The following is a 12058-nucleotide window of genomic DNA, read 5'->3' on the forward strand; positions in this document are numbered from 1 at the left end:
CATTCTATGTCTGCTCTGCAGGACCATGCCTGGTCCTGTTCAGTCACTTAATAGATATTTATTAATCTCATATTTTGTATAAGGTACTGGGTGAATTATGAATCCCCATCCTCAGGAAAATAAATATCTATGTGGATAATTACCATACAGTGCAGTACATACCCAGTGATAACAGCTGTGCACGTAGTATGGGAGCACAGGCCCAAAAGACCGAAGAAAGGAAGTAGGCTGGGCCCTGAAGTGGAAGTGAGCTGGGCAAGGAAGGAAGAGGAAGCAGGGACAGACACTTAGAGGGAAGGATGACATAAACCAAATTACAGAGTCAAGAGGCAGCATCAGTAGTGCGGGGGAAGCATCAATTGTGAGGCAGGCCAAGGTTGTGGCTGGAAAGTTTAATAAACACAAGATCTTGCACAGAAAATCTTGACCACTACATAATGGTGTTTGGACCTTACCCAGAGGAAAAAAGTAGTGGGTTCCAAGATGAGACTATTGGAAGATCACGTGCTGGGATTTATCGCTGGTGTCCAGGAACCGAAGAATTTGAGATTTTTGGCTAATAAGAATAGAAGTAAAGGTGATGATCACAGCATAAGCCTCCCTCCTCTAGGCCGAGATCTGAGATCAGAGACGGTCCCATTTCTAGGTCTCTCCTAAACGGACACTTTCACTGCACGTTGACACCAGAGGAGAGAGAAGAAAATGACGAGAAGCAGTCTGAGGGTTGGCAACAAGGCAGACGCCACTGGCTCAGTGTGAGCCCCGTGAATTTACAGAGTCTGCTGGGCACCCCCTCACACGGAGTGCCCACCTGAGGCTGCCCAAGTCCATCCGACTGACTTCCTTTGGCTTTCTTTGCAGGGGAAGCATTACTGGAGAGTAACACCATCATCGACCACGTCTATTGCTCCCCATCTCTGCGCTGTGTTCAGACGGCACACAATATCTTAAAAGGTAGGACTCTCAGGTTGACAAAAATGAACTATTCCATCCATGTCTCTGCATTTAAATTATCTTGATGTCATGGGACTGTGGCCAGTTGAGAGCTTTGAATCTGGAATTGTCAGTCAGCGTTCTTTCCGAAGAGGAACATGGTTGCACAAGTCACAAGCTGTTATTCCAACAGCGTGCACCAGATAAAAGGAAGTACACTGCGAATATTTTTCTAGCGATGTAAAGCTCTCTTGCATGAATCACAAGCTTGCAAATATTTCTGTAAATAAAGCTTGATCCTTTCTTTGGCTTTTAAAGAGTCAAATTGTTTTCTACTGTTTTGATGTGGTGTTTGCCTCTCACAGCAGATATTATGCTATTCCTGGAAGTCTTAACTCTTAGTCATCTTTGCTTCTGCAGTTCAATGCCAACATTTTAACAGTGCCATTACTGTATAAATATCGTTCACCCTAGAATCCACAGAAGTTTGAGTGTCAGAGGTCTCTATTCTTATTTCACTGGAGGGAAAGCTGAAATAAACAGAGCTGAACTGATAACATGTACAAACAAATGAGCCAGAGACAGACAAACCAACAAAGAATTTGGTGCTGAGTCTGAGGCTTCTGTCTTTAACCTTAATAAACCTTCTGTCCCCCACCAGAAGACACTTACGTACATATTTAATTAGCACAGAAAATTTGTGCTAGAAGCAATATATAAGGAGAACTAAACCAATAAAAGGGACAGTTTCTATTCTGAGGTTAATTTCTCTATGATAAAATATGGGACTTGTGCATTGGTACTTATAAATATTTGACATTGGATTTTTCTAATAGAATGAATAGTTTATTTGAAAATTTCAGTGTAATCTATTGTATAGAAGTGGATAATAAGAGAATATGTAAAATTACTTGTTGAGACAATCACAGAGATTTACCGAGAGGAATTATAATAAATAATTTAATAAATTATATAATAACGTGAAGTTTTTTTCCCTCAAATCAACTATTACTCAAAGCTGATAAACATCCTGAGGTGTGCCTAGGGTATTAAGCTCATGTGTTTATAACCCACAAAAGTTAAAAACCGTTGTCAAAACCCACAGGTGTCTACTTTCCTTCAGGCATGGTTAGTATCTAACAGGAAAGAAAAGAACGATGCTTCCTTCACCTTCGTTTCATTTTACTTTCAAGGTTTGCAACAAGAAAATCACCTGAAGATCCGTGTGGAGCCAGGCTTATTTGAGTGGACAAAATGGGTTGCTGGGAACTCCTTGCCTGCCTGGATAGCACCATCGGAGTTAGCGGCGGCCAATCTGAGTGTTGATACAACCTACAGGTAACCCTCTGAACCTGCCGCTTCCCAAGGCCACTGTGGAACCATTCTCTTTACATCAACAAGCTGGGCTCATTAAGGAGATGAAGGGTCAGACAGGGGCATTTGTCCCTGTTGGGGGAAATCCAATCAAGCTGCTGTATGAGAAATCACAACTAAGGAAAAGCCAACATCTCCCTCTGTTTATCACTTGCGGCAATTCTATTCTCAACCCTACTATAACATATTTCAGGAACACACACCAACTAATAATGCAGTATAAAAGATGACAGTGTCTTGCCTGAATTTCAGTTGTCATTCTTCAGAGCATTTTAATTGTTTATTATCTTCCTTTTCTTCTGTTGTAATCCCAGAATGTAGGCAAGGCACTGTGATATAGGACAGAGTCCAAGGACTTTTCCAAAGTTGGGTAGTTAGTGTGACCACATCCAACAATGATACAATTACTGACCACTAACCTCTACTCATCATTTTCGACATGCCAGACATGTATAACCTACTCCACGGTCTTCTCATTCATGTTTCTTAATTTTTTTCTATTAAACCATATTGCCTGTGCTGGGATTAAAGGGATTTGTAGCTTGCTCACAGGTAAATAATCTTCAAGCACACCATTAAAAATTAAGCAGTAATATGGGGCAGGCATTTGCCCTAGCAGTTGAAACACTGATTAAGTCACCTACATCCTAGAGGCCCAGGGAACCTGGGCTTAAGTTTGAAGTCTGTTCCCAGTTCCAACTTCTACTAATTCACTCCCCAGGGGCAGCAGGTTGCTCAAGTAGTTGAGTCTCTACCTCCCGTGTAATAAACTCACATCAACTCTGCAATTCCCAGCTCTCAGCTTCAGCCTGGCCAGTATAAGCATCTGGGGAGTGAGTCAGCAAGTGGGAGCTCTGTGTCTCTGCCTCTCAAATAATGAACACATAGATCACTCTATGCATAATTCAACAATAATAATATTGCAACATGAATGATCAAATACCCACTCAGGCATTTACAAAATCTCGGTATGGCAGCCATACCATAGTTGCTGAGAACACAGGATACTCAATTCAGAGGGTAGGAGCCCATCCAACTCTGAGGAAAGTACAAGGGGGCCATGCTGATGTGACTAGCAACATACTGGGTTCTGTTGGCAGGGCCAAGAAACCTTTGACTCTGTCCTATGTCCACATGGGACACTGGAATTATCCATAGGTTCAACTTCAAGGTTCTGGGAGAAGCCAAAGACAAGAACCGAGCAGGATGACCTTGATTCCAGCATCTATTCTATTCTGCACTTAGATAGAATCACACATTTACAACATGGTGTCACTTGACTTAGCACCTTGATCCATTTGAAGTGGCCTTTTGTCATAGTATGAGGGAGATCTTGGGGGTTAGGTAACATAATGACAATAGAATTGATGCAATGTGCAGGTAGCACAGGAGAAAGGTGTAGGTTGTAACAAGGAGGCACAGCTTTTACGAAGTGATCTGTGTATCTGCTTATCCCTGGGTTGTTGTGGAAGTCACAGGATGTTTTCTAGGAGAAATGTGCATATTGAACCAATGTCAGATTAGAGTGACTTCCTTGCATGTGCAATTGCCCTTCCTTTCCATTAACAAGTCCAAGTGTGTGAAGGGCAGTTTGATGAGGACACTTCAGAGCTGTCAGTGTGGAGGATGAATCCACAGGCTAGATCTGAGATCCAGGCATTAACAAGTCAGCTCTAGCCTTCAGAACTAATGCATTTGTCATGCAGAAACTCCAAATTTACAAAAACATTTTTGGGATGATGATATTGGAAGAATTCAAGAAGACACTTGCTCAGAACATGAGACTCCTTCTGGAACTAGTTTTAGTACAAATAGACTAACAGTCATAGTGTAGTCCCGTCAAGATGCCATGTGAATCCACTTTGTGAATTCATCACGCTTCCCCTAGGCAGTAACCACGAAGCAATGAAAAGCAAAGTAAGAAAACAGAAAAATTTGGTGACATGCTTGTACCCCAAAACAAGATAAGTATCTCATAAACAAACCAAAAACACCACAAAAATGAAGCTTCAAACAGTGAAGGACAGTGGAAGCAGAGGCTGAGCTGTGAGCACTGTTGGCAGGTTCACCAGGATGGTGGGATCCCTTGGATTCTGCTCCTAAGTGCCTCTGTGGATTGTGTCATAATTATCATTTACAATGGTAGCCTCCCACACACAGAGGACCCCTTGAGCACACAAATTAGGTCCCCTTCATGTTCCTTGGGTTTCTCCTATTGCCAGGTGTGTGTCATCTGTGCTCAAAATCAGAAAGGGAAGAAACCTATATTTTACACACTTGCAAATCCATAGGCCACATATCTGCTTTTTTAATGCATTTTATTATTGTTGTTATTATTTTATAATACAGTTTCATATTCCCTTATCCCCTCCCCAGGTCCCTCCCCCCCCAGTTCCTCTATATCATTACTAACATATAGTTCTTCATACACAGTCATATGTCCATCATTGCGGGCATGGACAATGGCAGAGAGTCCAGCATCCTACTGTCAAGATATAGTAAACAGTTTCATTGTAAGTCCATCTTTGTCTGGAAGCAGAAATGCATACCACACTACATCCTCACATCTGGATGTTAGTCTCCATTTCACAGCTACCATACATCCCCTTAAATGAAAAGTCATAATACAAAATCAACAATAGAAAGAAAAGAAATTTACAATGCCATGAAGTTAAATGACATGTTACTAGATATGACAGTCTCCATTACACAACTACTGTACATCCCCTTAAATGAAAAGTCATGATACAAAATCAACAATAAAAAGAAAAATAGAAATTTACAATGCCTGAAGTTAAATGACATGTTACTAGATATGACAGTCTCCATTATACAGCTACTATACATCCCCTTATATGAAGAGCCACAAAACAAAACCAACATCTGGGAGAAAAAAGAAATTAACAACACTAAGAAGTTAAATAACATGCTATTAAATGACTAATGTGTAGCTGAAGAAATGAAAATCAAGAACCTTCTTGAAGAAAATGATGCCACTGCATGATCTACGAGTCATTGAATGATTTAATCAGAAGAAAGTGTTTTGAAGAGATGAAACCAACAGAAAACAACAAAACCCATGTGACATAGTTTCTGCTGATCTTTGTTGAAGTGTGTCTCCTCCAGACAATAAACAGACGGGTTTTGTTTTTTAATCCAGTCTTCTAATCTATGATGTTTGATTGAGCTTAAGCCATTTACATTCAGGGTTTAATATACTAGGATAACATACCCAGCAAAACTTTCTTTTGTCTTTGAAAATGAAATAAAATTCTTCCACAGTAAAGAAAATCTAAAAGAATTTGCCTCTTCCAAACCTGCCCTACAAATGATACAGAAAAGAGGAATAGCACCTACCAAAACCAAAGGTAAATGAGAAGAACATCCCAGTAAAATGACAACAGAAGACTAAACCAATGAACAACCCATTCCTAAAATGACAGGACCAAAGTAACACACATATCTGCTTTTAAAGCCTGCTGCCTGGGACAGGCATTTGATATAGTGATGAAGATGCTGCTTGGAAATTCATCTCATTGTGGAGTGCTTAGGTTCAAGACCTGCATCTACTCGCCTGCGCAGCTACCTGGGGGACAACAGGTGATGGGCTCAACTAATTGGCTCCTCCCTGCCACTCCTGTGGGAGATCTGGATTGAGTTCCTGCTCTCTGGAACATGGAAAATGAATCAGTGAACCAGCAAGAAGATCTCTGTGTCTCTCTGCCCTTTTCTATGCCTCGCAAATAAATTAAATAGATTTATTAATAAAACCTGCTGTTTGTTGTGTAAATGATTCCTGAAGAGAGACTTGGAGAATTCTGGATCATCTAAATCAATAAAAAGAGCCAATCTCTTTTTCCTATTAGCTATGTAACTAGGAGCATCAATGACCAGTGATCAACAAAGTTAGTTATCCAGTGGGGAAATATGCACTGAATCTCTCTTTCAACAGGTCACTGTGACGTTTATGCATATCTTTTATTTCTGTACATTCAACTCTCTGTTCATGTACTGAAAACATACTTCTCTAGCCCTCACTTCTTTCCAGGGTAATGGATAAACAGATATATGAGAACTTCAGAAAACTCTTAAAAGTGGAGAATGGCAGTAATTGCTTTGTCTCAGAATCAAATTATTTTCATTTCCTTTGTTCATTTTTCTATTACAGACCTCACATTCCAGTCAGCAAGTTAGTGGTTTCGGAATCCTATGACACTTACATCAGTAGAAGTTTCCAAGTAACAAAAGAAATAATAAGTGAATGTAAAAGTAAAGGTAGGTGGTATTCTATTGGACTCCATACTTGAACAGGTGATCATTCCATCATGGTGAACCGGCTATTTCAGACTAGTTTTCTAGGAAAGAAATAGATTCATAGACTCTTCTTTAGATGTTTTCGCATTAAGTTTGTGATGTTCTCTGAGTATCTTGAATGGCAGGTATTCTAGGGGAATACATCAGGTTTGGTTACTACCCTAAACAGCTTAGATTCTGCATGTCAGCTGGTGAAGCAGGTTTCCTACTACAATGTGAAGGGTCTTGTGATGGAGGGTTTCTATTACAATGTCTGAAAGTTTTTTAGCAGAGCCCTGTCTCACTTGTAATTGATCCAGGAGCATAGACATCACCTATAAATTCACTTATACTTCCATGTGCTGTCCCTACTGCCAACAACCAAAAGCACTGATCAGGCTAAGTCTGTTTGCAGTAATTTTGTTAATATGGAACTGAAATACTTAATGATAAATAGGGATGATTGTTCCTGATGAATGTTTAGTTACATGTTTTTATCAATAGAGCACATACTGGAATTATCTACATGAAAATGTCAACAGTGGGTAGCCTTGTGGAGCAGTGCGATAGGTGACTCTATCTTGCAGTTACCACTCAAGACACTTCCACACAGATGTTCTGTCAACCCAAAAGTCTCAAGTGCTTGCAGGTCTACAGTGGCAGCGTTTAAAACTGTTTCAGAATGCAGTAATATCAGGATTCCTGAAGTATGTGACAGTTCTGTGTCTTGATTGAAATGTGTACACAAAGCTACACATGTGATTGCTATGGATTCCTACTCAAATGAGTGCTTCTAACACCTAGTGAAATCTGAGTAAGCTGTGTGGATTGCTCTAGGGTCCACTTGCTAGTTTTGACAGTGTTCCATAGGTACACAAGATGTCAGCTGAGTGAAGGGCGGTGGAGTTCTCATCGCTATGTATGTATGCGTGTAAATGTGCAGCAATGTGTGGATAATCGCTTCTCTGTATCTGAAGGTTCTGCCTATGCAGACTCAACCAAACTTGAGTGGGAAATACTCAGAAAAAGTAGCACCTATGTGGGGTGGGGTGGGTGTTTGGTACAGCAGTTCAGACTCTACTTGAGATGCCCCCTTTCCTTACATGGGTACCTGGGCTAGAGTCACTCTGGCAGTGAACAAACAGATGGAAGGCATCTCTTTCTCTCTCTTTCAAATAAAATAAGTTAATAAAAACTTTAAATAGCATTATACTTAACTATAGAAATTTTTTTCATCTTTTTCTCATTATTCCCCAGAAAATATGCTATTACAATAGTTTAGATAGCATTCATATTGTATGATATACTGTAAATCATCTAAAGATGATTTATACGTTGTGTGTAGGCTATTTGTAAACACTGCACCATTTATGTAAGGGCTTTGTGCATCTGTAACTTTTGTATCTGTGAGGAATACTGGAAGCAGACACACTCAGATACCAAGGGATAACTGTATATACGTAGGGACTTCAAATTTCTGGAAAATACGATTAAAAATAAGTTTATTGTGGGATAAAAGCATTTTTTGAAATCCATGCTTACAAGGGGTCCTCAGAAAGTTCATGGAAATGTGTATGAATGAAACCCTTGTTTTCATTGCATTTTTTCAGAAGCTCTTTGAAGTATTCCACCATATATTGCTTATGCGTTTTTGTGGAAATGATCTTCCTACTCCCTGCTTTCTTCCCCAGGAAATAATATTCTGATTGTGGCCCACGCATCTTCCCTTGAAGCATGCACCTGCCAGCTTCAAGGCCTGTCACCTCAGAACTCCAAGGACTTTGTGCAAATGGTCCGTAAGGTAATCCATTCTTGTGTTTATGGTGCCCGTGGTACTCCGAGGTTTTCTACCAGGTCAACAACTGGTGGGTAGGTGAGTTCTTTGAAGCGTGTGTTTATGCTGAGCTGAGAGGTTTCCTGTATTGATTTACTCAACCAGGATCTATTAAGTGGCACTCTGTGTAAGTCCTGATATCAGACTTGTGCAAGAGAAAAGGATAGTGGAGCTAATTCATGCTTCTGAGAGCTGACATTTAGGAAGTTGCTAAGAATTACGAGCAAATTGTGTGCATCTCCCTGAGGAACCTCAGACTGAAAGCACAGGCTAAGTCCAAAACACAGCGTCTAAAAGCTTGGCTGCAAACCAGCCCCTTCACGGGTGGTCCAGGAACAGCTGCCATCTAGAAGGATCAGGCTGAGCAGCAAACCCAGCATCAAGGCCACGGGCAGCAACCCAGGAGACTGACCTCCACATCTGGAGGCTTGCTCTCCTTGCCTCTGGATAAGGCTTTTCCCAGCAATCCCCTCCCACTCACTTCCCTTCAGACCAAGCAAACACTTCCTTTCTCTGCCACCAAAGAACCTGATTCAAAGTCAATTGCAATTCTTTTCTCCTTTTTAAAAAGCTTATTTATGCATCTGCTCTTCCCAAGAGTCTATCAAGGGCTGGAGGACAGAGATTTTTCTCTTGTTTATGAATGCAACTCTGGATGCATGCACAAAAATAAGCTTTGACATTGCCATGACAACTGAAGTTAGCAAGAGCACAGCTTCCTCTTTGTTATGGATACATGTGCAAACGCAGACAAGGGGAAAAAAAGATCCAGTAGATTAACGGGATAATCTTTTTAATTGTGTGTGAGTATAATTTCAGAAGTGTTTGGGCTGCTTTTTCAACACGACATGCTATTAGGAACTCCTGGTACCTGAGAATGGCCTCCCTGTAGCTGAGGTTTCACTTTCTGTGGTTTTGGTTACCTGTGGCCAACCGTGGTCCAAAAACACATTACTTGGGGCCCTACGTCATGGCAAAGCGTGTTAACCTGCCTCGAACATCCCATGTGGGCACTGGCTTGAGTCCCAGTTGCTCCGCTTCTGATCCGGTTCCCCACTAAAGCACCAGGGAAAGGAGCTGAATATCTCTGGAGTACTTGGACCCATACTAGCCATGTGGGAGACCCAGTTAGAGCGCCAGGCTCCTGACAGCCCTGGCTGTTGTGTTCATTTGGGGAGTGAACCGAAGAATGGAAGATCTCTCTCTCTCTCTTTCTCTCTCTCTCTCTCTCTCTGTCTCTCTCTTTCTCTCATATTTTATGTTTGTGTGTGTGTGAATAAGTAAACAAGTAAATAAATATAAAATATGTATCAAATAAATAAATATCTAAAAATATATAGTATGGTACACTAAGTCTGCGAGGAAGATCACACCTACATATATCTTCCATTACATTGTGTTATTACAACTGGTCTATTTTATTATTAATTATTATTGTTAATCACTTGCTGGGCCTAACTTTGAAATGAAACTTGGTCATAAGTATGGGTGAGGGAATTTCAAAAAATATGGAAAAACCGAATTAAGAAATAAGTTCATTCTGACGCAGGAAAATTTCGAATCCTTGCCTAATATTTTCATAACAGGTGGTTCCTGGGAACCTTCCAAAGCTTCTGTATAGCAACAGAGTATCCTCACACAGGGCTGGGTGTGGGAGGTCTCAGAGTATCCTCACACAGGGCTGGGTATGGGAGGTCTCATATCCATGGAGGAGCTCGGAATATCACTCACAATGAAAAAGTCTCTAATCAGTGACTCACTAAGGGAGCTCAGCCTTGAAGGGATTCTCCTTGGAATTTAAACACTCTTTCCTTTAATGTATCAGTTTTACCCATTTCACTTTCCTGACTGATGTGTGATGGGGCTGCGTTTTCTCTAAAGCTTCTGTTGACTCCTAACTTATTGTCCAGGGCCAGTTGAATATCGCTGTGACAAGCTAAGCATGAAAGCACTACTACACCTCAGTCTCCTGGTTTCCTTCTCTTTGCCACCCTTCAGATCCCATACCTGGGCTTTTGCTCCTGTGAAGAGTTAGGAGAAACTGGAATATGGCAGCTGACGGACCCACCCATCCTTCCTCTGACCCATGGACCAACGGGGGGTTTCAACTGGAGAGAGACATTGCTGCAAGAATAAACTAGCTGCGTGCATAAGAAGAGGAGGACTTTTGAAGTGTCTTCTAGCGTGTAACGGTGGAAATTCCATACCACATTCTAAGTGAACAGCTCAGAGTGATTTAGCTTATTTCTTTTCATTCTTCCAGTTCCTAGGATGAGACTGTGCAATTGAGAGAAAGACTTGATTTGGGGCGGGGTGGGGAATAAATCAAGCTCTCTGGATCCTTGTTTAGCTCACAAGGCTCTGGACAACTGTCTTCCTGAACTGGGGCAGCCGCTGGAGCGGGAGGTGCCTTGTTGCTTCTGTCTCTGTACAGCGTAAGAGCCTCACTGCCCCCCAAAGGAGCTGCCATCCCACTCTGGAGGAAGCCCCAGGGAGGGGAGGGGGGCATCCAAATCCAGCTGGGGGAACCTGAGCTGCACTTTGTGGAGGGCACTTTCTTTTGAACTCTAGCTTCCAGTTCGGCAAAGTCAAGCTGAGGAGTCTTCCTAAGGTTATTAGGAAACATGCCATGCACAGAGATGTCCATGGGTTACAAATTAGTCTTATCCTCAGGAGACTCCGTATAGCTGCTTTGCTGGCTCAAGACACCTGCTTGATGAGTCTGATAGCTACCCTGATGCCACCACATTTTCTTCAGAGTAATTGGCACTTCTTGCTACAGTCCTCCCCCTTTTGCTTCTTTGAAATGGACAAAGCATTTTTATCCCTCCAAGGTACTTTGGACAATCAGGAGGAATATCAGATAAAGGTGTGAAACAGTCCATGGTAGGTGCAGAGAACTTGCGAAGCATAAAGAGATTTGGAATTAACCTGTGTTGTAGCTAATCAGGTACAGCATCTCTGAGATCTGAGGTTTGCTTTTCTGTGCCCCTAGATGTATACTATGTTACCAAACTAAGAATGCCAACATTTGGAAAGGATGTGTGTTGGAAGCGTGATTTGGGTCAGCAAGAAGCTGCTTCTGTGCAAACACTTACAGTATATGGTCACCGTAGGAGGATGTTCACAGGTGTATCGGTTGTGCCAGGGATGTATAATGAAGTCAGGGAACTAATTTAAATGACAGTTACAGCTGCGCTTGCTAACTGTGCTGTCGATTCTGTTTGGTTTTTTTATGATAATTTAAAACATATAAGTAAAGCCAGTTGATGGAAATTGAAGAGTCACAACATGTGGTTTCTCATTACACCTGCTTCCTACATGTAGAGTGAGTTCATATAAATGACAATCAAACAAAAAGAACAGTCATTGATGTCTGTTTCGTTGTGTGGCTAGCTCACTATTGATAGCCACACACAATAGCCTGATATGAATTTGTTCACTATGTAGGTTATGTATGCAATGTGAAATCCCAGCCCTGCAAACGGAGCATTAGCGTAAAGAAAAACTACAGATGTGTAGCAGCACTAGAGAAGTTTCAAAACCCAGATGTACAAAACCAGATATATAAAAATAGACCCATACTTATATTAGAAACTGGAATTTGATTCCCCTGGAAAGAAG

General features: G+C 41.3%; 1 protein-coding gene across 1 annotated transcript in view; it reads left to right on the top strand.

The window, feature by feature from the left end:
* The window catches only part of UBASH3B (ubiquitin associated and SH3 domain containing B), a 137312-nt gene extending 125794 nt beyond the window's left edge, over positions 1–11518 (top strand). Inside the window, exons 10-14 of the mRNA XM_004584984.2 lie at positions 862–954; positions 2127–2271; positions 6476–6582; positions 8292–8401; positions 10433–11518. Of these exons, the coding sequence (XP_004585041.2) occupies positions 862–954; positions 2127–2271; positions 6476–6582; positions 8292–8401; positions 10433–10570 (593 nt within the window). The 3' untranslated portion in view covers positions 10571–11518. The remainder of the gene's footprint in view (positions 1–861; positions 955–2126; positions 2272–6475; positions 6583–8291; positions 8402–10432) is intronic.
* Positions 11519–12058: the final 540 nt, after the last annotated feature.

This window comes from Ochotona princeps, chromosome 4 (genome assembly GCF_030435755.1).
Source record: "Ochotona princeps isolate mOchPri1 chromosome 4, mOchPri1.hap1, whole genome shotgun sequence".
Lineage (NCBI taxonomy): Eukaryota > Metazoa > Chordata > Mammalia > Lagomorpha > Ochotonidae > Ochotona > Ochotona princeps.